Genomic DNA, 27822 nt, shown 5'->3' on the forward strand with positions numbered 1-27822 from the left:
TGTTTAACTATGCACTGTCATGGTACTTGGAAGATGATAATTAAATGAACTTTTGGGTCCAAGTTACTCTGTTCTCAGGAGATTATTTTAAGCTATGTTCTGAACTCCTATTTTATGTATTTCTTTAAGACAGGTAGAAAAGAAAGGATGTGTATAGGTTTTATATGCCTATGGACACTCACTTGGTTTAAAAATGTCTTCACATAGATATACAAATAGTTGGGCAGGGAGAAGGGAACCTGTTTCCCCTCTGACTCCTTTGCAGCTCCTTAGAGCAGGTGGAGCTGCTGCTGCCATCTACTGGAGCCCCTGCTCCTTCTGCAAAGTCTCCAGTCTTTTTGGCCACCCTTTGGAAGCCCTGTCCCCTCTACCATTTCCCAAAAGATCATGTACCCCTTCAACAACACTAAAAGTGCTATTCTTTTCCCTACCTTCCCCCTGACTCACACTCTAGAAGTCTCCCCAAGAATCTTACTGATGCTGTCAAGGGAGCGCCTGGTATGCACTGGAGGTGAAAAGTTTGGGGGAAGGGGACTTTGATTACTTATACTGTGTGAAACATATTCTTGGAATCAGCAATTGGAGCTCAGAACATCTTTTGCATGGAAACAGTGCTATAAAAGGCAGGTTCTGAGATTCAGTTTAGAATGGACAGGCTCTGACTTTTTAACATATATTGAACTTAGATGGGTCCTTCCTTCAGTTAACCAACTGGTTATGGCCTCCTAGCTGGACTTTCTGCCTTTAAAATTGTAATTCCTTCTGATTCATTTACTATACTGCTTTAGAAAGATGGTTGTGAAATAAAGATCTGATTGTGTTAATTCTCCTCAAACTTTCTGTGTGTCTTATTGCCCTAGGCTAAGTCCCAGATTTGTCAGCCTTACATATTGTGACCTAGTCCCTTACCTGCCAGGCATCCACCTCTGGCGTCCTATGCTTCAGCCTATGTGATAGGAATCTTTGACCTTGTTATAAATAGAGACTGAAAAGTTTTGGGAAAGCATGCTTTTGTGCAAGCTTTTTCTGCCTAGAATGCCCTCCTTTGTATTCTTCCCCTGGTCTCCTCCAGCCCCTAAATCCCCTCGGCCAACATCTGTCTAATATCCATTTATCCTTCAAAACTCAATCCAAATGTGTCTTTCTCCCAGAAGCCTTCCTTGACAACCTTACTCACCCATTGCAGACCTATATTGTATAATTCTTCAATTAATGTCTATCTTCTCCACAGAACTCTAAGCTCTGAGGCCCAGGATTAGGTCAGTTTGGGCGTATCATTGTATCTCTAAGGCCCAACACAGTTCCTTACAGGCACTCAATATTGCTAAGGTCTGACTTTGACACTTATGCTGTGTGTTCCTGTAGCACTCCACAAGAACCTCTGTAATATACTTAATGTACTATATTGTAATTGTCTATTTGTCTTCTTCAACAGGATTATGAGTTCCTTTTTGACAAGGTTTGTGTCTTTTATCTCTGTATCCTCTAGTAGTTAGCATGGTGTCTAGTAGATATATTATACTTTTAATATATATTTGATTATTGAATGAAAACTATCCATTCTGGAAAATAAGCAGATTTATACATACATTGCTGTAGGGTTATAAATTGATAAAACCTCATTGAAAGGCAATTGGTAATACTTTACCATATAAAATTTTTAAATGGATAAAAATATACTTTATTTTTAGGTATACTCAGTGTATGGTCATTGAAACATTGTTTATACTAACAGACATTCAGAAACTTCCAAAATGGTGCAATTTAAGGGATTGGTAAAATAAGTTATAAAACAGCCATACAATGGAATACCATGTAGCCATTAATAAAGACAGTAGATCTTCTATAAAATGATATCCATGAAAAAAAATAGTTTAAAAGCAAGGTTCAGAGAAATGTGTACAACCTACTTCTATTTGGTTTAAAAACAAATAAACTTGTGTGTATACACATGTACGATAAGCTTATATGCATAAAAGATCTCTGGAAAGATTATAAGAAATTCAGTATTAATTGAGAGAACCAGGTAGCTGGAGGACAGATGCCCCCATTAATACCTCTTGAATGTTTGTTATTACCTATCTGAAAAAATAATGACAAAATACTATTTCATATTCCTGGACTCTTACTTTTCCCTTACTGTAAGATCTTGCCACTGACCAGATCCACCATCATTGTCATTTCTTACTCTTTCCATTCACTCTTCCGGTTCTCCATTTTGCATTGTAGTTGTCTTGTTCAGTAACTAGAGAAGACAACGAAGAAAAGGAAATCCTCACCTACCCAGGAGTGTGCTGGTACTCTGACTCTGTCTTGTTTTCCCTCCCCAACCCACCTGCCTCAGTTCTCTTCTACTCCAGTGCCAGTGAGTTCCATTCTAATCATCTCAGAAGCCCTAAGTGCCTCATCCCGTACATAACCCTACCCAGCCTCTTTCCAAAAGCCGCATTTTGACTTTTCAGCTGTTCAGAAACTTCATCAATTAATTAGTTTTTTCTTCCCTCCTCCAACCTCAGGCCCTCATCCTTCATCTTCTACCCTACTCCTTACCCATTCTCCTTATCCTCCCTTTGCTCCGGAGGTCTTATCCATATCTTCCATTCTCCCTACTTTTTATCCTGTCCCATCTTGTATTCCTGACCCAGGCAGTCTATAATAAGAGCCACCACCAGGAGCTTAGAACTGGGACAATGGTCGGAGGAAGACGGTTGACAAGATCTTTATTCCATTTCTGCAGCAATAGGGATAGGTGATTTGGATATTTCAGATTGGAACTCTGAATGGATTGTCCTATAAAGATATTATTATAAGTGATGTTAGGAGTCATATTTCATGTCCACAAGTATCATAAACAAGAGTGTTCTGTGGTTTACCCAAAAGTAATTTTTATCAATCTGTGGAATAGGCCAACCAGTCAATATCTTCCTACTTTTTGTCTGCATGGTGAATGGTGATTTGTCTGTAAGTGGCCTGTAGTGGCTTCTGTGTCATGGTTGCTAGAGTTATAGCACAGGGGAATAACCACACCAAGTGGGTCTCATCATAATTTGGCTATGTAACAGTTTTGCAGTTAGTGCTTTCTCTTTGTAAACTTGTATTGCTTTTAACTTGTGTTGATTTTCCCCACCTTTAATATTTTCTAATCCCCTTCTAACAGAGGCGGACATCCAACCATGGTCATGCCAGGAAAAGAGCCAAGGTGAGCACCTTTTCTCTATAATTTCTTTCCTGGTGTTATTAGTAATACATTTTACAAATAAACTTATCACTAATATCTCATTTATTTGCATTATACATAGGTGAAGGTTTCTGCCTAATTGTGAATATACATACACATGTACACACAGAGACATGCATGCATACATATCCTATTGTAAGGTCTGGCTATATTTTTCTCTATTATCTCTGGTTCAGCCACATGTATTTCTGTTAACTGTGGGATACCCACAAAAGCCTGAGCAAATTGGTCCTAGTTCTACTGTAATGCTAGTTTCTCTACTCAGCTCTGGCTTCTCTGAGAATAGCTGCTATATGAGTCCTACTTTTTTCCCTCAACATTTTTTTCTTTATGAATTTTTTTTTAGATTAATCATGCCCCATTGGTAGAAATGATTCAAGATTTTGAACATCCTAAAAATATAGCCCTTTTTTAAAATATATATTTTACTTTTTAGGTTGGACAAGGAGGAAGACTTAGTTTTTAATCATTGTATGATAAAATTAGCACATCACAGATTATTTTAAGTAGTGTTACCAGGAAGGACTGTATATTATTAGTATGTGCTAGCATATTAATTTTAGTTGGAAAACTATAAAATGTTAAACTTTTCTTGCAGTGGGAAGAATTATCACCAGAAGTAATAATTAAGGGCATCCACCCTTTTCCCCCAGAAAAGTAATGGCAGAATTTGAGAGTGGCCCAGCCATTTTGTTGCTTGGGTTTAAAGAAGGCCACACTATGTATGATAAATCTGCATCTTGCTTTATATGGCCTAATCCACAGTGATGTTCTTGACATTAAAGTTCAATCAGAGGATGTTCACTGCAATGTCACTTCTTCCTGAACTTTTTTCTTTTCTTTTTTTTTTAATATATATTTATTGATTTCAGAGAGGAAGGGAGAGGGAGATAGATAGAGATAGAAGCATCAATGATGAGAGAGAACCACCGTTTGGCTGCCTCCTGCATGCCCCCCACCTGGGATCGAGCCTGCAACCCAAGCATGTGCCCCTGACTGAAATCGAACCTGGGACCCTTCAGTCCGCAGGCTGCTCTATCCGCTGAGCCAAACCACCTAGGGCAGTGGTCGGCAAACTGCGGCTCGCGAGCCACATGCAGCTCTTTGGCCCCTTGAGTGTGGCTCTTCCACAAAATACCTCGTGGGGGCGCGCATGTACAGTGCGAATGAAACTTCGTGGCCCATGCGCAGAAGTCGGTTTTCGGAAAGGAGATAGACGAAACAAGTATACAAGACGAGTGTGGAGAGTTGGAAGGGGTCGACCTCAGCAAACGTACCTCAATCAGATTGAGGACGTTTTTAGCAAAGGAGTACCCTAATTAAGTTAATAACAATGTACCTACCTATATGGTTTAAGTTTAAAAAATTTGTCTCTCAAAAGAAATTTCAATCGTTGTACTGTTGATATTTGGCTCTGTTGACTAATGAGTTTGCCGACCACTGACCTAGGGCCTTCCCGAACTTTTTGAGTTAAGTAAGACAGTTATTATCTTCATTTTACAGTTGAGGAAACTTGGGCTTACAGCGACTGAGTGTGTTTGACAAAGGACATTTATTAGTAAGTGGCAGAACTAGGCTTGAAATCAGTTCTTCAGACTTACAAGTTTTTTATTTGTTTGTTTTGTTTTTGTTAATCCTCACCCGAGGATATTTTTTCATTGAGTTTTTTTGTTTGTTTGTTTTTTTAAGAGAGAGTGAAAAAGAAGGAGAGGAGAGAGAGACATTGATGTGAAAGAGACACATTGATTGGTTGCCTCCCATTGACGACCCCACCAGGAGGGGTATCCAGCATGCAATCCAAGTATGTGCCCTTGATCAGGAATCAAACCTGTGACACTTCGGTGCTTGGGCTCGCGCTCTAACTTAGCCACATGGTCCAGGACAGACTTGCAAATATTTTTCACTATACTGCTCTACATAGAATACATATACCAAGTTTTGTACTTTTGTATTCATGGTAAACCTCGATTGTATTGTAAGAACTCAGTAAATGTTTATAGGTAAATTTCTTATAAGTCACTCTATGGCAGTGGTTCGCAACCTTCCTAATGCTGCGACCCTTTAATATAGTTCCTCATGTTGTGGTGACCCCCAATTGTTAAAATTAAACATAATTAAAGCATAGTGATTAATCACAAAAACAATATGTAATTATATATGTGTTTTCCGATGGTCTTAGGCAACCCCTGTGAAAGGGTCGTTTGACCCCCAAAGGGGTCGCGACCCACAGGCTGAGAACCGCTGCTCTATAGTTTTTGACTTTGAAGATCCCTAGGAGAGCAGTGATTTGCAAAATGGATTTCAGACCTTTTTGGGATTCTCCCACCAGTAGAAATAAACCGAATGGATTCACTTTTTATCACATTAATTCCCAATTCTTAGAATGGTTTTCTATCTTTCTCCTTATTCTTTTCTTAGACACTTCTTTCCATCGTTACCACCTAAGGTTTAGAGTCATTTAGCATTTACTGTCTACTGTACACTAGGCACTATTTATGATACGTATGTTTATATACTTTATGTCACCTAATTCTCACAACAGCTCTTTAAGTATTTTTATCACAGTTTTATTGAAAAACGGAGACCCAGAGAGGTCAAGTAATTAGTTCAAGTTCTTGTAGTCCATAAGCAAAAAAACAGGAGTTAAAGCTAGGGTTTCTGGTTCTTAAATCTGGGGTCTTTGTACTAAGGTCTACTGTTGTGTATTCTCAGTAAACTTCTGAGTCTGAAATTGGAGCACTGGGCTGGAGAGAGAAGGCGGTGGAAATGGGAGGGCCAAGTGAAGTGGTTTTCCTATCTGTCTAAAGTAGCCTTTTTGTTTTTATATGTCTACTGTTATAGGCAGGAGAATTATCTTTCTTTGGGGGTGGGGAGAATTATCTTTCAGGTGAATCAGGAACTGGCAAGTAGGATCTGTTTTTTAAAAAACCTTATTTAATAGAAGCAGCAACAGAGCCAAAGAGGATGTCCATCATTCAGCCAAAAGCTTTCTGAATGTCTGCCAAGAGAATATATATGTTATTTGTTTTTTCTCAGTCTAATTCCAAGCTCAAGTTGGTACGCAGTCTGGCAGTGTGTGAGGAGTCTTCTGCCCCATTTGCTGATGGGTCACTAGAAACCCAGGTAGGTCCTTTATAAGAGTAAGTGTAGCTTTTGAGTTTGGCAGTTGTTTTGTAAACTAGTATAGCAACCACATCAACATTAGGCTTGGAAATCAGAAGCTTCGATACAAGCCATTATAGTAAAGCATGGCCTGGGTGAGATCATGAAGTATAGATCTTCACACCTGGACCACCCACGATGATGCAGACAAGCCGATCCCAGGACTGGATATTATTTTCCCACCCACTCCCTTTCCCTCTGGTGGTTAGAACCATTTCCATCTAATTCTTATACCAAGAACTGCCAGTGTAACTTGAGCTGCCTATATAATATAAGGCTGTGATTGTAGAAAAGGTTTGGCCTTTATCCTTTTTTTAAAACAAAAGCTAAAACAATTTAATTAATAAAATACCCTCTTCTATAAGAGAATGCTACCACCCCAAGATTTATCTTCTCTGAGATTTCAGGGGGTTACAGGAGAATTAAAATCCATTTCCCTTTGATTATATTTCTCTTTACTCTTGTCCAAGGATATAATTCAATTGCACATCAGCTGCCCCTCTGACAAAGAGGAAGAAAAGTCCACAAAGGATGTCTCTGAAAAGGAAGACAAGGACAAAAACAAAGAAAAGGTTCCAAGGAAGATGCTATCTAGAGGTGAGGACTTTCCCTCTTTCTTAATCTGTTCTAGGGCCTGGCTCTTCAGTGCCCTTTCTTCCATCTTGAAGTCTGGCATCTGCTGGCCTAACTGGCCCAACAGTTCATTGTGTCCTATGGACTTCATGGTTGCTTGAGAAGGTACCTAACAAAGTTACTTTCGTTGCTGCTTTATCCAACCCTGTCTTAGGGGCTCATGTCATACCACAGAGAGCTGCTCCATTAACATTGGTGCTACCCATAGGAAGACATAGTCAATTCTGATTTTATTTTTGCTTTGGAATAAACAGTGACATGGATCATCGCTGGTTGCAGCTCCTCCAGATACCTTTCATATTTTGGGATGATTAAAGTAACTATTTTTAGCAGTGCAGATTTGCATATTATTATTAAGTTCTCTTTGGCTTTAAACTCTTGGGCTGATAGCAAAAAGACATGGTCCCATAAAATGATAGTTGAGAGGAAAAAAGCAACCATGGAATTAAAATGTTACAAAAAAATCATATAAGTAATCAACATTTGAGCATATTTGCTGAGATTATGCAAAATTCAGCCTTGATTGCCCTTACCTGGACCTTATTTTCCTTAAGTAGAATAAAAACAGCTTTGTTTTGGTGAGGGCATTCAGTAAATACTGTTGGTAAGGTGGCTTTTCACTATAATCCTGATGCAAAACTATGACTTATATTCTACCTTCTATAATTGTCATGAGGAATTTGGGGGGGCTGGCAAATCAAAGTCATTCTGGTTTTTAAGCTAAAACCCCTAACGTTTGATTCTGCTTTCCTGTTCTCATCTCTCCTGATCAGGTTGTAGGCTTCTGCTTGGGATTAGATGTTATGCAAGGCAATTTCATTTATTTTAAATTTATTTTGTTGCGGTGGTTTTAGACTCCAGCCAAGAATATACGGACTCCACTGGAATAGACCTACATGAATTTCTTGTAAACACACTGAAAAAGAACCCAAGGTAATAGCATGATTTGATGAATGGGGCAAAGGGGCCAGCAGCCAGAAGGATACCCAAAGGCCAGGTAGCTTCTCAGAATTTTTCCATTAGAATCTCAGGATACCCATCCCCCTGCCACCATTTCTCTTCAATGTAGTTTTACTTTCTGTGAGGGTTTCAGAATATCCTCATATTGAGGTTTCTCCTTTCAGAAGAGTTGAGAAAAATTCTCAGAATTTTTTCAGAAAAATTCAGAAGAAGAATGCAGAGTCAAAGAAATATGAAGGCTTGGGAGTACAATTAAAAAGCACAGAAAAAAATAGTAATTGTACATAAGCTAAACCATAATAGTTTTAAAATGCTATAAAAATCATATAGGATGTAGAATAATAATTAGGTGAATAAATGTAAAGTATGTGTTTATATGAATATGACTGCCAACAGAATTAGGTTTCTGATAAGGATAACAAAGTACATGGTTAGCAGAATCTGCAAAATGCATACACAGTTGTTTTTCTTTTCTTTTATAATTCTTTATTGTTGAAAGTATTACATATGTCCCCTTTTATCCCCTATTGACCCTCTCCAGCCTGCCCCTGCCCACTCCCTGCCCCCCAAACCTTCAGCACCCTATTGTCTGTGTCCATGTGTTATGCATATATGCATACATGATCTTTGGTTGATTACCTCCCACCCACCCACCTACCCTCCCCGGCCTTCCCTCTGAGATTCCATACTCTGTTAATTATTTTCCTTTTTTAAAGTAACATAAGAAAAGTCAGTGAGGTTCAGTAGCCATTGCATTTTGGTCCACTATTGGGGTTTGGATCTCTTTGTCCCTTCAGCTTTTATAATGAGCAGGTTGTTTTCTCAATCCTTGCTTTGAATACCTATGGGAGGCTGCTTTTGTTTTGTTTTAATCTTTTCTAAACAGGGACAGAATGATGCTGCTAAAATTAGAACAGGAGATTCTGGAATTTATTAATGACAACAAGTAAGTTATTTGAATGAAATACAAATTTAGAGGTGGGAGGGGCACCAAAAGAAATTTAGGTACAATTTTAGGATTTCCCTCTTTCATCTTTCCCTTAAAGTCTGAATTTTGATGTAATTATTCACTGGAAACCAAAAGGAGTTGGGGGGGAGGGGGGGGGACGGGGTATGTATTAAAAAGTATATGTGTGAGAACCAAGTGAGGTGTTTAAGTTATTGCATAAACTTTAGTTGAAAAAATATATATATTTTCAGCAGCTAGCCTTTGTTCCATATTTTATTATTCGTAAATTTCTCCCTTTTTTCCTTGTAGACTATCCAGGTAGATGAGACCTAGGACTTAAGGAGTAGTCTTAATGTGTGTAGTGGGTCTATAAAAGACTATTGCTAAAGAAGCTGAGAGAACCTTTTTGGTTCCCATTGGATAAATATCTTTCTTATAATATGTCTGTTTCTCCTAAGAAATTCCCCATTTTAGATACTTTTAAGGAAAATTACAAGTGGCTGTTATTTATCCCCCCCGGTTTTCCCTTCAGTAACCAGTTCAAGAAGTTCCCTCAGATGACCTCATATCACCGGATGCTATTACACCGGGTAGCTGCCTATTTTGGGATGGACCACAATGTTGATCAAACTGGAAAAGCTGTCATTATCAACAAAACCAGTAACACAAGAATGTAAGGGAGGAAACCACAGATTGGGAAGACTTTCCTGGGATAGCCTCTGGGGTTGAAGAGGAAGGTTATAGGATCAAGATGTCTTTCGGGGGAAGGAAGTGGATGTGGGGGTGGGAGGCTATATCATCAATTCCTCCTCTTTCCTCACTCCTGTGAGGTGTTGGATATAGATTCTCTAGACGGCACTGATGTTTTGTGAAGACTGGCCCCTGGCCTCTCTTCACCTTTGCTGATAGGACAGATACAACTTTGGAGGAAGACAAGTTGTAGATGTATAAAGAACAGACCCTGAGGATTTCATTACACCTTATGTGACTTTTTGAATGCCTGACTCCAGAAATCCCCTGAATGGGAGTGTGGAATTTAAGAGACCTGTACTAGGAGGTCTGCTTCCTAACAGAAGGGCTTTTTCCTTCCTTCCTTCCACATTTTTCTCCCAATCGCAGCCCTGAACAGAGGTTCTCAGAACATATAAAGGATGAGAAAAATACAGAATTTCAACAGAGATTCATTCTCAAGAGAGATGATGCCAGTATGGACCGAGATGATAACCAGGTAAAGAATGGAAAGGGGTGGGTGTAGAGAGAGAGTGCAGTAAGAGAAACTGGGAGGGCAGAAGAATTTTTGTGGGATGGAGAAAACTTGAAATATGGAAAAATGTATTGAGCTATACTGAGTTGGCTTTGGCTTAATTTTGAGGGTTGACTACACTTGTTGTGCTGAATGCCACCGTTTAGCCCAGAGAGACATGGTGCTGAGGTTTGCTGGGTTTTCTTATTTGGCCTGGAACTCCCTGGTTCTGCCACTGACTTCTAATTCCACATCATTTAGGGACAAAGCAAGTCCCTCCCTACTTCTGCCTTGATTCAGTTGATGACTTCATTCTTTTTTTCTTTAATAGTTAGGGATTTCTTTGGGAACCACTCAAAGCTACTTTATCCCACTTCCACTCTTATCCTAGTTCAGGGCTAGCCTTGAACTGGCAAACTTGTGATCTGATTTACCCACATTTAAAGGTGTTTCTGTTCCTTTTCTGCAAATTCTTTTCCCAAGTCCTTCCACCAAGGTGAGTGAGTTAATTTGGCTTTTGATGTTGGGAACCTCAGACAATATCCCCTTTTTGATCCACTCCTATAGGAATGAGAAGTGAACAGTCTGCCCCATCCTTTCCTTTATGGGCCTGGCTTCTCCTCTGACTTTGAGCTCACCCTTTAGATAGCAAGTGATTATTTTGGGGTTAGTTTTCAAGCCACATGTAGAGTTTAGATCAGCCTATTTCTGCTTGGCCTCCAAAGGAGGTTAGGTGGAGAACCAGGATTAAGGTTTGAAGAGCATGGTTGGATAGTGCCAATTTGAGTCTCACTAATTAATGATAACTATAGTAGTATCTTACCTCTAGAGTCAAAATTAGTTTCCGTATTATATTGTATCGTCTTGAGACCAGGACTTTCCTGCTTGTTACTTGAGTATTTGAGGGAGTCTTTTTGAGAAAAGTACCATTATCTGTTGTGGACAAACATGCTGGGTCTGATTGAAAACAATAAAATATACAAAAAGACAAACAAATTTTAAAAAATAAGAAAGAGCCTTTCCATCCTGATGCCCTTCTCTCCATTTTCCTAAAACCTTTTTTCTGTGGATCAGGAATTATTCAGGCCTCAAGGCACATGAGTGGAATTTGTGCCTATTTTATCTCTCAGCTTCAGGCTTGGTTCACAGTAGGTTAGGCTCTGTGCACTTTCTGTCTGTGATACTAATAATAAACACTGTAATTGCTATTCTATTGGGTGTTTTTCCTGAACTAGATTCTGTTCCTAACACATATACATTATCTTTTAATCTCCACACCCCAGTACAGATGGGGGTGATTAGCCCCACTTTAAATGTAAGAAAACTGAGGCTAAGAGATGTTATTTGCCTGAAGTGACATTACTCGGCGGTGACAGAGCTGAGATGCTGCCTGACCTCAAAGCCCATTATGTACTTCCTACTCTGCCACTGGTTTACTAGTACTAGAGGCTGAAGACAATATAGCGCCATAAAGTCCTGTGTCTTCTTGGAATGGGATTTGTAAAAAGACATGTAGTAGAGTTTAGGTTGTTAAGATTAGTGAGAACTAAATCTAGTCAAAAGTTGATACTCCTGAAGGTATGCCTATCTCTGGAGATTGGTGAAGATGGGGAAAGTCAACCTAGAGCAGCAGTCTTCTTGGTTGTTTCATCTAAAGTTTCTAAAGCCTCTGAATTGAAGGTCAGAATCTTATAACCTGATGGCATTCATTTGATGGGTTACCTCCCTCAGAGCTCCTTGCCTTCAAGAGCAGCATGGGAAAGAACACTCTATAACACCCTCCCCAAGATAGTGCTCATAACTCACAGGCCAAGAGAGGAAAGACAGTGTTGGAGAGTTGGGTGGTAGACAGCCAGAGGTGGTGATCTGCTCAGCCATCCCTCTAGTCACCTCACTACATTTCTCAGAGGATATAAGGTTCCCTATCCACCATTTTCTTCTTTTCCCTTCCTATCGCTCTCTCTCCCCTCCTCCCACCTTATCTTGTCTGTTCCTTTCTCTGTCCATCCTTCTTTCTGTTCTCTTCACCCTTTCTTTCTCTTTACCTCATTGTGTTGCTCTGTTCTCTTTCTTCTCTATTTCTGTAATTTCTCTCTCCCTCCCTCCAGGAGTTATAGTTAAGATGAGAAAAAAATTCTTAAGCATTGAGTTTAGCTTTACCTTTGGGATTTTGTTTCCAAAGCCCTCTTTGCCGAGCTGTGTGCAACTTGGATCTTCAGGACATGGCATTCATTAGTGACTAAAGAAGGGATAATATCAGATGCTAGATCTGTAAAACTCTTTTCTACATTCAGCTCTGCTAAATGAATGTTTCTTCTCCGTCTCTAGCTTCCTCCTATCCCTTGCTTTCCCTTCAGAGCAATGTTGTTTATTCCCTCAGCTGTTCTCTTGATCCTTACTGATTGGAGAGTACCTGAATACTATAAGGAAGCAGCCCAATCCTCATAAATAGTTGTTGTTCTTGATACTCTGGGGGTGGGGGTGGGGAGATGGAGAGGCCCCAACCATCCAGAAAACCTGATCTCCCAAACTGCATGGTCAGATGTACCCAGTGGAAATTTTAGTGCTTTTTTTTTTCCCCCTTTTTTTTCTTTTTTTTTTTTTTGATGGCAACTATAAACTCTCCCGGTTTCTCTTCCTTGCTGGTGTGCAGTGAGCTTGCAGTACGAGGAGAACTTAACTAGCTTAATTCTGCTCATCGATCTAGATCAGAGTTCCATTGCAGGATGGAAGGAGGAGCAAGTCAATAGAAGAGAGAGAGGAGGAATATCAAAGGGTCCGAGAGAGAATATTTGCCCGAGAGGTAAGTGTAGCTTCTGAGAGATGTCAGCCCATAGCTTTTAGCTCTTAATCTTTGGAACTGTGAATGGAATGAACCCTCCATAAATGTGTTGTTGTTGTTGTTGTTTTCTAACCAAAATCAGCCAGCCCCAGATTTGATCTCTAAAATTAAATGTGGCTTGTTAGGAAGCTGCAGAGTTTTATTTATATTATTTTTTAATACATTCTGCTGTATGGCATACAAAGAGAACAAATGGAGTGGCTGAATTTGGTGGATATGATTAGACTGAAAATAGAAATGGTTTTGTCAGGGCTTATGGAAGGGCTCTGAATCTTGCCTGTCAAACCCTCCTCCCACTTACCCTCTCTCACTTCCACTATCCATTTTAGGCATCTTTGCTTCTAAGTGGAAGACTTAGTGTCCACACAGCCTATACATTTTATCTTGTTTGGCCAGCCTCATTTTTAGGATATGTTGGTGATTGTTAGAGCACAGATCTGGCATCTATTCTCTGAGCTCCACATTCCATATTCACAGAAGGTACCACTCACTAGTCCCTCCAGTCTCTACCTGAACAGAAAGTTTCTTTCTTCCTATATTTCTTAACTTGCTTCTTAGAATAGGACTGGCTATTTGGGCCAAAAGCCAGAATGAGTCATTTTAGGCAACTTTATTCTTAAGAGTTGTGAGCCAAATCAAATATACTTGATATTCCTGTATCTGGTGACCTTTGCCTACCAGACTGAAGAGAAATATAGCAGAAATTCAGGAAAGGCCATAGATAGGCAAGAGGGGAACAAATCTCCAGAAAATGTAGGATCCAGAAAGCAGCACCATCTTACATTCAAATTAGCAAACAAAAGAGGAAAACCAGCCTCCCTTCATTGTCAAAACATAGCCAGTTATAAGCAATATACTTAGATGGACACTACTCTCCTCCCATTTCCCCACTCTCCCCTCCGCCAAGAAGAATACACACACACACACACACACACACACACACACGCACACGCGCGCACACACACACACACACATCTTTCCATCATCACATAGCTCAGAAAACTATTGTCTCCAACTTCAAGAAAACTGAACTCCTCTATGAACTTGTTCCATTGTCTCAGGAGACCCACGTGTTCAAAGGATCCTCTTTACTGGGGACAGATATAGGACAAACCTTCTGGCCCAATGTCCAAAAAGAAGGAATCTTCTTACCTTCTTACCAATCAGGATAATTGTGTAATCCTCAAAGAGGATGCTGTAACCTTTACCTGCAAACCAATTGGGTGGAATGAAAAGAGATCATTTGTACATGGCTGTGGCTGGTGGTGACCCTAAATTGTGACAGAGCAGGTTGGTGAATGATAATAGCAAACATTTATATAGTGTTTACTATCTTTCAGACACTCTCTTAGCACTCCGCATAAATTATTTAATCCTCATACTAGGTTATATTATTTTCCTCATTTTATAAATGTGGGACTGAGGCAGAGAGAGGTTAAGTAACCTAAGATCACACCACTAGTTAGTAAAAGCTGGTGTTTTCATTCAGGTGGCCACGCTCGAGTCCATACTCTTAACCCCTAAAGTAAACTACCTCTCAGTAGTTTGCTCTGCTCTGAGCTCTTTAGATTAAGAAGTACCAGTGACATCATAGCATAGTAAACTGTGATGTGTACCTCTGCTTCACTGACACATGGAAAATGACTGTCCCACCATGCCAGTATATTAGCAACGCCACAGTTATTCTGAAAGTACAAGCAACTTTTAATAGGGTATTGGGGCTAATTATGAACAACACTGGAATATGTCTACCTACATATTCCATATGAACAACACTGGAATATGTCTACCTACCTTGTGGATTTATCACTTTCATTTCAGCACTTCCTACATCTTCCTGTAGGTAGAGGCATCAGGAATCTCAGAAGGTGTAGACAAAGAAAAATGGCCAAAGTCCACCATATTCCAAAGATTCCCACGTGGAGAGGAACCTGGCCAGTCAAAGGGAGATGATTAAGAGTGGAGTTGAGGAAAAGGCAGGCCAAAAAAAAAGAGAAGTGGCACGAAGGGTATTTGGATGGAAATGCTAATGCTGCAGCCTTCTCTGGAGCCTGAGCTGTGTATTGGGAAAACTGCCCCATATAGGCTCTGCTCTGTGTGGAGCCCACTCTGCTCAATACTCTTGGTACCTTTTTCTAAGGGTTGGGAGTCCACTATAAAGCTTACTTCACTCAGCTCAATGGCTTTCTCAGGAAATATCCCCAAAAGGAATGTTTCAGGCTTTTAATTTTCTCATTTTTCTAGGCTCTAAAAAGTACCTGCTTCCCCAGTTCTTACTCTCATTGGGTCTCAGGTCAGAATGTCTTTCATTTTGGCCAGTGTAGAGGACAGAAATGGAATAATCATTGAGGATGATTTCCAAAAAATGAAATTTCTTTCTCTTGTCTCCCTTTTTCCTTTCTTTGAACACATTCTTTAGGACAAGCACACCAATTATTATGCTCACTTTACCTCTAGAGAGAATAAATTTAGAGCTTAAAAAGGAAATAATAGTTAGGTTAATACTTTCCTCTTCCTCCTTTCCATACTCCTACCTTTATCAACCTCTCTTTTTAAACACTCTGGGAAGGCTAAAAATGCTCAATGCTCTTTCCCATTAAAGGTGAGAAGTCAGATTGGGTGCGTGGGTGTGGGTCATCCTGTCCCTGCTCCCTCTCTCCCTGTTGGGGGGTGAGCTTGGTTTGAGGACCTTGGGTATTCATAGCATCATGGACACCCTTTTCGGTTATGCCATGCTGTTTTCTTATAAGTTATTTTCCGTTTTCTCCCCCTCACCTAGACTGGCCAGAACGGATATCTAAATGACATCAGGTTAGTACCACTTAGCATGTTCTCTGCTTCTCATTGAGCTTTCCAGTGAGGTTAATATAATCCTGTAATGATGCTTTTCTTTGATGTTAACCAACAGACTCTCCAAAGAAGCCTTTTCTTCTAGCTCTCACAAGAGAAGGCAGATTTTTAGGTACTTCTGTGTAATCTATATCTTTCCTTGTTTTTGTTTTTATTTGTTTGTTTTGTTTTGCTTTATTTTGTTTTGCTGTAATCTTTTCAGCGGAGTGAGTTTGCTCCATGCATGGCTGCTTGTGGAATAATTCAGTTTGTGGTTTTTGCAACATTGGATATTTGTCCCCATTAAAAAAACTAAAAAAAACATGGCTTTTGCTCAATGACTTTATTTTTATTTTTGCTGATTTCATTTTAAGTCCTGGATAGGTGGTGAAGGGGACCAAATAGTTATATGGGATAGGTACTGTTTCTTCCCAGAAATTTGCTGGAATTGGGCATTTTTGGAGTTCAACATATTAAGGTAAAAGAATGGATGTCTTTTAAGCTACCTTTTCTGAATCTGTGAAAAGATATGAAGAGCTTATCCCTGACCCAGCATAGGGAATGTTTTGTATCTTTAAGAAATAGTACTAACACATATACATACAAACACCTCTGTCTTTGTAGTTCTCTCTTTGGAACAATGTGTAATGGGTAAGATGACCCACTTCTGAGGCCCAAGAAGAACCTCAGAAAGGACTGTCTGCCTTAGGAGGTCATTAGGGCATGTCCTTTATGTGATTGTTCATGACTTGCTCTTAATTGTTGGCAAAAGCTACTGTACTAACTTCTCCAGTATCTAATATTCTCCGTTTTCCACAAAGCAATCATGAGAACCTCCCTTTTATTTCAGCCTCTGTTCCACCCCAGAAGATTACTAAAGGTGGTGATGAGAGATGAGCTACTTTAGGACCCTATCCTGGCACCAACTCATTTTAAATATATTCTTCCCATTTACTGTAGAAAAACTATAGAGCACAATATTTAATACCAGGATTCAGGTCTAATCCTTTCCAAAGGTCTTCTGTCTTTTTGAATCCTAAGCTTGATAAGACCTGACTAACTCAGATTAGTTAGAGCTCTCATCCCCAGTACTTCAGTTGTCCCTTCCGTGTTTTCCTTTCTAAAGTTAGTTAAGCCATCTGAAAGTTGGGATAGAGAGATTTTCCATTCTTGGGATGAAGGATTTATCTTCCTTTCCATATCTTTGAACTTTTTTTCGTAGACTATCCCACCCTTATGTCCATATGAAAGCCCCAGGTAGAAAGGGCTCTGCATTTGTGGTGGTGGTTGAGATAGAATCCCCCTTTTTAAAAAATAAATAAGTTCCTGTTCCATATTGTACACTTCAGTCAGAATTCATGCCAGAATACCTATAATAAACAGGAGTTTTAAACTAACTTCTATGTGTGACTTCGTGCACAGTGCTTGACAGTTGCTACAGTACACTAGCTGATTCAGTTCTCTCACTGTCCTGATTTGATAAACTGGTTTACATGAAAGAAAACAAAAGCAGAAACATTTAAGTGACCAACCCACGTTTTTCATGGCTACTAGTGGCAAAACTGGAACTGACTCTTTGTCCAGTGTACTTTTTATCATACCACACCAGCTCTCTACAAGCATCACTCCTTCCTATCTGAGTATTGTTCCATTCAGAGCCCTAATTCAGACTTACTGCTAAGAATGATGCCCTTATTAGTGCTGTGAAGCATCAAACTATATCAAACTATGCAGATAACTAGAGGCCCAGTGCACAAAATTTGTGCACGGGTAGGGTCCCTAGGCCTGGCCAGCAATCGGGGCTGATCAGGTTCCCCGCCTCCTTCCCTCGCTCCCTCAGCGCCCTGCTACCGCTGCTGGTCACCTGCCATGTTCCGCGCCACCCCCTTGTGGTCAGCGCACTTCATAGCGAACTCCCGAACTCTCAAGGGGACAATTTGCATATTAGCCTTTTATTATATAGGATAGCTTGAGGGATCTAGTTAGCAGGTGCAGCCTTCTCCTATCCAGACCTCTTTTATGATTCTGCTTTCCATACTGAATTTTGATTAAAAATCTAGGTCATTTAAATGCAGCTCCATGAACTCTTAAGGGGGTACTTCATTCTCTATTTGGGTACTAGTTCAGAACTCTAATGATTAGAAGCTGATCTTCTCTAACTGCCTTATACCTTTATTCCCAAGTTTGTGAAATAAATACTGACATACCAGATTTCCTCATCCACAATTGGCAATAACTATGGCAGCTTCCCAATCCTTTGAAAGATTCTATTGCACTGATAAATAAGCCACAATGAGGGTTACTGATATTTTTGCCACCTCTTCCACAAACTTCTCTTCCCACTTCCCAGACACAATAAACTGGACTTTTCATGGCATGGAATCTACTTATAAAAACTGAGTCAGCTCTGATTTTACAGGAGTATAAAGTGTGAATTTTCTCTGTTCTTCACCCTTCTCTCTAACACACAATCCAATCCAATGCTCAGAATTGAGTTTGGTAGTTTTCCCTCACTGTTATTTTTAGTAAAGTGGAAAGACTTGACTAGATGTTGGGTGTAGTCGTAGGGAAGGAAAACTGATCTCTTTCCTGACCAAGACTCAACTTAGGTCATTTAACTCTCAGGTTAGTCAGAAGATGATCAGACGAGCCACATTTTGAGAACTTGGCCATCACTATCTTGGGGAGGAAACTGGATGAGTACAGAAGTGCTGCCACTTTGGCTCAAGCTTCCCAGGGTGTTTGGTTTAAAGTTGACTCATTCACTGTCCTTTGGTAGAAAAAGTAAGTGGCAGAATGTTTCTAATAGATAGTACTGTGTTTGATTTAGGTATAAAAGGCCATTAAGATTTTTGCAAAATTTAAGCTCTAATGTCTAATAAGCAGCCTCATCCATTGCTACTGCTGTATCCCATTACCCCAGAAAACACACACATCTTTATTGAGTCCTCTCAGTAGATTTGCCTTTGTTCATTGAGATGGAGCTATTGGCTCTCACTTGAGGTCTGGAGATTCCCTGATTTATACGTCTTTCTTGTTTCCCATTCTACTTTGACATCCCCAAGAAAAAGGGATAAAATTTTGGAGAACCAGGAATATTTTCTAGCCCTCTAGTCTAATGATATAGAGAGTAGTTTTGAGGTCTTTATAAATTACTTGGAATTCAGAGAAGAATTAGTATGTCGCTAACCAGCTGTGCCAATGTGTTATTAGCCCACCATGACTGGCTTAGCTAAATAGCTAAACTAGTGACTCAGGCAAATATTTTGCCCATTTTCTCTATAGTTCCTTTGGAACAGGTAGTCTATAAAGAAAGGTATTGTCTTTAATATTACCCCCTTAAGAAAAATACCTTTCATCCTAGCCGGTTTCCTCAGTGGTTAATGTATTGGCCCTCAGACTGAAGGGTCTCCGGTTATATTCCCGTCAGGGCATGTATCTTGGTTGCAAGCTCAACCCCCAGCCCTGGTCGTGGCACATGTGGGAGGCAACCAATCGATGTGTTTCTCTCACATCAGTGTTTCTCTGCTTCTCCCCCTCCCTTCCATTCTCTCTAAAAATTAATGGAGAAAGAAAAATACCTTTCTATAGTAGAATAACTGTGAGCCTGGTGTCTTTGAAACTAAAGGGATTGGGAGGGGGTTTTCTATTTACCTTAGGTAGAATGGTGGTGAAAAGGATGGAGCTCAAGCTACTATGAGTTTTGCTCAAATGCTCCCCAGTATACATACCAAAATCTTTGTAAATGTTGTCATTTGATTTCCTTAGATTATCAGTTGTTGGGAATAGGAGATGTGAAAGGAAAACCCCTCGTTCTTGGTTGTTTATTGATTAAGAAGTGGTAAGAGCTCAACAAGACTTAGGTCTTTCAATCCAATCCTATCTATCTTCAGTATAGCACTTCATAGACACAAGCATATATCATCAGGATAACCCTGATATTTCTAGAGCAAAATAAGAGAGGATGAATTCCTTTTCTCTATAGCTTTGCACCTTGCCTAGGGCAGCAGGGTTATTTACATGGAGGCAACTAGGCACGTTCCATCCTCTGCTGCTTGCCGTCCTGGGTCCCAAGAGCATATTTGCTTGATCATGCCAAAGACTTCAGTCCTTAGAGACCCTGGAACCAATTGTTCCCCAATGCTAACACAGAACTTCCACAAAACAGGTTAGGTCAATTCCAGACTATCAGACTGAGTTTTCCAGAGTGCCCCTTTAGTCCACTATACTCTTCCCACCCCAGAAACAGTGGTCATAAGAAACACCTCTGCCCAGCCAGCGTGGCTCAGTGGTTGAACATCCACATATGAACTAGGAGGTCACGGTTCGATTTCTGGTCAGGGCACATGCCCGTATTGCAAGCTCGATCCCCAGTGGGGGGCGTGAAGGAGGCAGTGATCAATGATTCTCTCTCATCATTGATGTTTCTACCTCTCCCTCTCCTTTCCTCTCTGAAATCAATTTTAAAAATATATATTGTTTAAAATGCCCTAGCCAGTCTGGCTCAGTAGACAGAGCATCAGCCCACGAACTGAAGGGTCCTGGGTTTAATAATGGCCAAGGGCATATACCTCGGTTGCAGGCTCAATCCCCGGCCCTCATTGGGCATATGCAGCAGGCAACCAATCAATGTGTCTCTCTCACATCAATGTTTCTCTGTCTTTTTCCTTCCCTTCCACTCTCTCTAAAAATCAATGGAAAAAATATCCTTGGGTGAGGATTAACAAAAAAAAGAAAGAAACACCTCTGCTGTCTTAGACACATTATGTGCAAGACCTGTTGTGGGATCTATCCATGTCATTGGCTACTCCTGCCTTCTAGCACTGATAACTTCTAGGAGTCCTTTTGTTTTAAGAACTCCCAGAAAGAGATGGTACCCCTCTGCTCCCCACTATTTCCTGCATGTCTGGGGTCCCGCAGTGGGGAGCTGGGGGAAGAGACCACAGCCAATCTCAGCATCATGTGTGTGGTTCCCACCCACCTCTGGTCTGTTGTATTGAGTTGCCAGTGCGCTGTCTTCCAGATGTGCCCCCACGCTCTTTGTTAATATACTGGGTATTGTTCTGTCTGCTCTCATCAACTCTTGGTGGGCCAGCCAACTAACAAGAAGTCAGTGTCCATCCTCTCCACAACCTCACCCCCTCTTTGTTATTGAAAGAATAGAAATGAACTCTCTCCTAGCCCTTCTGCAGAAGTGGTAGGTGGAGGGTGCTCTGACCACTGTGGTCTCTACAGGGGGAACCGTGAGGGGCTAAGCCGCACCTCGAGCAGCCGCCAGAGCAGCACAGACAGCGAACTCAAATCCCTGGAGCCACGGCCTTGGAGCAGCACGGACTCTGATGGCTCTGTTCGAAGCATGCGGCCCCCTGTCACCAAAGCCAGCAGTTTCAGCGGAATCTCTATCCTCACCCGGGGTGACAGCATTGGGAACAGTAAAGCTGGCAGTGCAGGAAGGATCTCCAGGCCAGGTACTACAGCTTCTCACCTGTGTCATGCTATAATTTTTTGCTTGTCGTTTGCAAAAAAATCACACTGATACTTTTTTTTTAATTTAAATTCTTTATTGTTTAAAGTATATTTGTCTCCTTTTTTCCCCATTGACCTCTCCCCAGCCCTGATACTTACTTTTAATAAAACACTTGTCCCAGTATTGTGTCCTGGAAACCTAACACAGCCAGAGGAGGGGAACTTTGATTTCTTGAATTAATTCATTGTCCTTTTGAGTACTTTCTCTGATTTTCTTTCAGACCTTTTCTAATTGAAAAAAACTGACTGGATTGGATTATTTGATCTGATTTCTGACTGAGGTGGGACATCCCTATAAGCCCAGGTTCAGGTCACATACTGAGATGAGAAGGTAGCTGCTTTCATTCTGTGGCCTCTGAGATTATAAGGAGGGTCTGTAGAGCAGAGAATTTAGCTATTTATAATTCATTGGTGGCAGCCAATAGGCTAGGACTTAGAGAGGTACTTCTGTGGCTGCTTCCTTGGAGCTTGTCACTGAGAAAAGGAGCATGAGTTCCACCTGCCAGCCCTGTAGCCACGCTTTAGCTCTTCTCATCTGCTGTGAATCCTTCTCCATCTATTCCTGTTGCACTCTTAGCAGAGGAATATTTAGCTCTTTATGCCCAATGGAACTCTGTTCCACCATCCTCCTGCCTATGAAGAATTACCTGATTCTCATCCCAGAAGTTCTGTAGGTCTTATCCTCAGAAGATGTCAATAGTGGTAAAGATTTTTGCCTCTGACTCTTGGGTCTCTGCTGCCCTTCTCTGATACCTCCTTTCTAGTTCCACTGCCTCTGCCTTTATACAGGCCTTTATCTTCTCTTATTTAATTATGACACTAGCCCTCAAGTTGGTTTTCCATCCTCAGCCCTTTTTATAGGCAATTTACCAATCTGTAACATAGATCTAATCAAATCACTCCGCTCTTAAAAACATTCATGTTTTTCCATTCCCTGCATAGTGAAATCTAAATTACTTATTATAGCATAACTTCCTGGCTCTAGTTTGCCATCTCAATCTCATTTCAAGATATCTATCTTTCTCTGACCCTCCAACAATTTCTTGAATATGACATTAGCTTTGTCTCCTCTCAGTCTTATGAACCTTCTATTCATCCTTCAAAACTATCTCTCCTGCCACTTCCTCTTTAAACCCTTCCCTTTAACCCTTCCAGGAGTTATTGCTTCCTCATCTTCGCTTTTGTACAATTATGTTTGTATCAGTGATGCAATCCTTATCCTTATGAGATTATAATCATTGTGTGGGTGTTCATCTTTTGTCAGGAGATCCTGTGCTGCTTAAGGGCAAGGACTGTGTTCTCTTTGTTTTAGTGTACTCAGTTCATTATACAATGCCTGACACATAGTAGATATTCATTAAAAGTATTTTGTGTGAATGCATGCATGACTTGAAGAGCCTGGAAATGGGGAAAATAGATGAAGGTTGTGAATATTTGTGTACACAGGCATGTGCTTGGAGAGGCAAGGCTGCCTTCTCAGCAACTTTTGTGAGATGCTGAAAGTTGAGAAGAAATCCAAGAGAAAACAAGTCTCTTAAAGGACTAGGAATCTGTACCTTCCCAGGAAATAAACATTTATGTTTTCAAATATCTAATCATGATGGACAGATTCTAGGCACTTCGGGGGAGGTGACTTAGCCTCACGTTTTGTTCAATTCTAAAACCAGACATTGACAGTCAAGGTGGTTACTGTCCCTAGGGAACAGAAACATGCTAAGATGAGGACTCCGATCATCAGGATAGCTGAAATGCATCCGTGCTAATATGTGTATCTTCCCAAGACAGTTGGGGAAATGGACAGGAGAGTGAGGAGAAACAGCAAAGAAAGACTAGGGCCCTGCAGCTGGGCCCTCCAGGAGTGGTATGTTCATGACTTGCACTTATAGCTCTTGGTGGGTCTCCTCTTTGCCTTAGGTATGGCTCTAGGTGCCCCAGAAGTGTGCAACCAGGTCACCTCATCCCAGTCTGTCCGGAGCCTTCTCCCTTGTACTGCCCAGCAACAGCAGCAGCAGCAGCAGCAGCAGCAGCAACTTCCTGCTCTTCCACCCACGTCTCAGCAACAGCCACCCTTGAATAATCACATGATCTCACAGGTGAGTCACTGCTCAGTGCCAGATCCCCCTTTGCTCGGATTCAAGCAAGCTCTGGAAGGACAGTCATGTCTCTTGTGCTGTGAGTGGTAGGAAAGATCTGTTTTTGGAGACATGCCACTCTCTCCCCCATTTCTCATTTGTTAGTTTTCGGAAGAGAAGAGTAAGGATGAAGTTTTGGCCAAAGTGCTCTTCGTAGTGTCAGTCTGGGAGATTTTTGCTTTACATATTTCTTCCTCTTCCTCCTGAAAATTGTCATTGGGATCTCTTACCCCATTCCACATTTCTGCTATACCCCATCTCTCAGTATCTCCTGTATAATTAACAAGGTCATTTTGCTCACTATATTTATATATGGAGTTTAAAAGGACCATAGCTCCCACCATAGTCTGACTGGATGTACTCATGTGACTATTGACCCATAAACATATATTTATGTGTTGGTGTTAGGGGAAAAGGAAATGACACTCAAGACCCCTGCAATACCTATATCATAAAGCACAACCCCCAACCCCCAATATTTTCTGTTTTCCATGCCATAAAAGAGCTCCTCTTCCTCCTTCTGTTGCTGGATGGGTAGATGTTGGTACCAACTAGGGTGTGAGTGAAGTTTTACTTCTATGGGGACCATCCAAGCTGTCAGCATAAGAGTTAAAACTTATTCTAGCCCTGGCTGGTTTGGCTCAGTGGAAAGAGCGTCGGCATGTGGACTGAAGGGTCCCGGGTTCGATTCTGGTCAAGGGCATGTACCTTCGTTGCGGGCATACCCCCAGTGGGGGCTGTGCAGGAGGCAGCTTATCGATGTTTCTCTGTCATTGATGTCTCAAACTCTCTATTCCTCTCTCCCTTCCTCTCTGTAAAAAAAAAACACAAAAAAACTTATTCTAAATGGAATCTCAATATTCTAGGTTTAAAAGTCTCCTTAATAACCTGAAGAGAGCTGCTCTGAGCTCTTCCTGATTAGAGCCCATGCTTTATCCCAAAGTGTTCACTGGTAGTCAGGAATCCCATGTCTGAACTCTGTTACGCTGTAATTAAAATTCTTATTACAGGCTCCCTTGTCTCCCTGTTTAGTTAGTCCCGCTTGACCTAAAATATATCTCTTCCATAGGTACAAGAAACAAATTCCAAGCACTCATACCCCAGGAAACTAGAGTGGAAAGACCCCAGAATGGCCCAGTACTACCCCATTCAAATACTGTGAAATGAAACTTCATAAAGAACAGTGAAGATCTAGGAAACCCTGCTTTGTGTTCTAATGTAACCCTCATGCAGATCATTCTAGTCCTTCATATTAGTCCCTAAATCAGTTTCTCTATAATCCTGACTTACTTTCTTCTAACACCATGTACCTCATTAAATCTCATATATATATAATTGATTTCAGAGAGGAAGGGAGAGAGAGAGAGAGAAAAATATCAGTGATGAGAGAGAATCATTGATCAGCTGCCTCCTGCATGCCCCACATTGGGGATCAAGCCCTCAACCCAGACATATTCCCTGACTGGGAATTGAGCCAGGACCCTCCTGGTTTATAAGTAGATGCTCAACCACTGAGCCACGCAGGCTGGGCTCTGTGTCTTAACTCAGACCTATAAGTGGGTAAACTCTGTGCTCCTCTCTCTGGCTATCTTCTGTGTATGTATGTTTCACTTTTTTAGGAGCCCAGTTTTTTGGGGGTTTTGTTTGTTTGTTTTCTAAAATGTGTGGATTTTAATATAGTCTTGCTCCCTTTTTTCCCCCTCTTAGTTTTCCATCTGCCTCCTCCTTCTATCCATAGCTAGAAACAGACAGCAAGAATAGAACAGAAATAGAAAGGTAAAGAGAATAACCATTTTGGACTGAAAAAAATCTAATAATAGACAAACATGGTAATTGACCATACCTTCGCTACGCCTCCCATTGGCTAATCAGCATGATATGCAAATTAACCACCAACGAAGATGGCGGCTAATTTGCATACTGCAGGCAGATCCCACAGCGCCACTCCTCCTGGGGCTGGCGGCAGCACGATCCCCAGCTGCAAGCCACCCCAGCGCGAGATCCTGGCCGGGCGGGGTGGGCGGCAGCGCGATCCCGAGCTGCCGGCTTCCCCAGCACAGGATCCAGGCCTGCCGTGTGCAACCAGGAGAGATGGGGCAGACACCGTGGGATTGGGCGTGCCATCTGCCACCAAGGGAGCGGGCCTAAGCCAGCAGGTGGTTATCTCCCAAGGGGTCCCAGACTGTGAGAGGGCACAGGTTGGGCTGAGGGACCCCCCCCCCCGCCCCCCCAGTGCACAAATTTTTATGCACCGGGCTTCTAGTTTTAAATAATTTCCAAGTGACTGGCTCTGAATCCCAAATTTTACTCAGTCAGATTTTGTCTCTGCCTCTGCATCATGAGGGTCAGTGGGTCAGCTGTTGGTATTGACTGACCTGCAGGGAGTATGATACTAAGTTAGGCCTGTAGATTGGGAACCAGGGAGCATTATTTGGTATAGAGATCTCTGCTCCCTCAGAAATGTATTCCTGAGATTAATTGTGATCACAAACTCCAAATGAAAAATTCTTAGCCTGATTAAGTTTTGGTGTCCCTGAAGCATTTGTGGTAGCTGCTAATATTTTTATACACCTCCACCCCCATATGTAGTTCCTTTTTTCTTCCTCGCCACTTTTTCTCCTCTCTTTATCCTTTTCTTCTTCTCCTTACTGCCTTTTTCTTTCTTTTCTGTTTGTCCCTGTCTCTCAGTACTGGTGGCTCTCCAAACTCAAGTTGCTGAGCCCCAAAATACTTATTGTTCAGTTTCTCAAAAGGTACATAACAGAGCAGGGATGAAGGAAGTGACCATACACACTTACCACTGTGCTTATTCTAAAGAGTTTTCTTTGGAAGAGAAACTGAGAAAATACAGTTACCTTTAGCTCTGTAGCAAGAGACATTTGTCCCAGGCTTGGAGACACCGCTGGCTAAACTGTGCTCTTTCCCTTCTTGGCAGTCCTCTGCTGTCAGAGCAGGCCTCCGTATCATATATCAGTAGTGCATGTGAAATCAAGGAGTGAGGCTGAGAATTAAAGGGCCAGAGGCTACCTTTTGCCCAATTAACTTAAACTGGAATGGGCCTCTTAAAAAGGAGCCCTCCAAACCTCTCTCCAGGGGCCCATTCAGGCATCTAAGAACCAATGGTTTAGTCTAGAATTTGCCAGTAGGTGACTGTCACATCCCTCAGGGCCAGTCTTTGGCTTCCTCATGGTTTTTAGGAAGTTTCCTAACTCTGGAGTGTGAGACTCTCTAAGAAGAAAACTGTAGCTGAGGTAGTGGTGGTATAATTTAAAAATAGCACAGCCTGGCTAGCATGACTCAGTAGTTGAGCATAGACCTATTAAGCAGAAGGTCACGGTTCGATTCCGGTCAGGGCACATGCCTGTGGGTTGCAGGCTGGATCGCCAGTGTGGGGCGTGCAGGAGGCAGCTGATCAATGATTCTGTCATCATTGATGTTTCTATCTCTCTCTCCCTCTTCCCTTCCTCTCTGAAATAAATAAAAATATATTTTTTTAACTAGCACTGAGATGCCTACCTTTACTACTGCCCTTCTCAGGAGAGTCCTAAGAGAGGAGCATTTCTTCTCTCTTCTCTTTTTACTTAAAACTCACAAATGTGAGGAAATCAGGCAGCCTTCTTTTACCACTTCACTTTCCCTATGGTCACCCTTTCTCCCTCCGGAGGATATAAGGTCTAAAGCAGTGGTCGGCAAACCGTGGCTCTTGAGCCGCATGCAGCTCTTTGGCCCCTTGAGTGTGGCTCTTCCACAAAATACCGGCTGTTCCACAAAATACCAACTTCTGCGCATGGGCCACGAAGTTTCAATCGCACTGTACGTGCACGCCCGCACGTGGTATTTTGTGGAAGAGCCACACTCAAGGGGCCAAAAAGCCGCATGTGGCTCGCGAGCCGCGGTTTGCCGACCACAGGTAAAGCACATTAGGCCTTCCTTTAAGAGAAAGAAGAGGATTAGGATAATAGAAAATGGGTTTAAAAGCTACCAGCACAGATAGCTCATGCTGAGAAGCTTGGCCAGCAGTTATATTTGGGATGCCACTGGCTTACAGAAAATAAGTATGCTGGGAGAGCTGAGAGTTTATTTTCAAGGCTATGGCAGCATCTCCCCCAGGTCACACAGTGAAGTCTCTGTAACTTTTTCCTAACCAAGATGACTTACATTTACTTAATCCACATGTCAGGAGTGTTCTCCATCATGGGGTCTTCTAATTCCTGGACTCTGCTTGTGGAATTTAGTCCCCTCTATGAAAGGGTCTCTCCAGAGGTAAGTGGCAGGAGAGGATATTGATACCTTGGGTCCCCCACACCT

The 27822-nt window shown here is 41.5% G+C and overlaps 1 protein-coding gene across 3 annotated transcripts in view; it reads left to right on the top strand.

Moving 5' to 3' along the window:
- The window catches only part of R3HDM2 (R3H domain containing 2), a 175931-nt gene that overhangs the window by 129052 nt on the left and 19057 nt on the right, over positions 1–27822 (top strand). The window contains exons 3-15 of one of the 3 annotated variants that reach the window (XM_081084377.1): positions 1436–1459; positions 3158–3199; positions 6275–6361; positions 6871–6997; positions 7888–7966; positions 8880–8939; positions 9475–9615; positions 10062–10170; positions 12893–12988; positions 15807–15838; positions 15936–15989; positions 21092–21324; positions 23297–23475. In XM_081084377.1, coding sequence (XP_080940503.1) covers positions 1436–1459; positions 3158–3199; positions 6275–6361; positions 6871–6997; positions 7888–7966; positions 8880–8939; positions 9475–9615; positions 10062–10170; positions 12893–12988; positions 15807–15838; positions 15936–15989; positions 21092–21324; positions 23297–23475 — 1263 coding nt within the window. The remainder of the gene's footprint in view (positions 1–1435; positions 1460–3157; positions 3200–6274; positions 6362–6870; positions 6998–7887; positions 7967–8879; positions 8940–9474; positions 9616–10061; positions 10171–12892; positions 12989–15806; positions 15839–15935; positions 15990–21091; positions 21325–23296; positions 23476–27822) is intronic. The other 2 variants (XM_081084378.1, XM_081084379.1) reach the window with 2 other exon arrangements.

This window comes from Myotis nattereri (assembly GCF_964212035.1).
Source record: "Myotis nattereri genome assembly, chromosome: 2".
In the NCBI taxonomy this organism is placed as follows: domain Eukaryota; kingdom Metazoa; phylum Chordata; class Mammalia; order Chiroptera; family Vespertilionidae; genus Myotis; species Myotis nattereri.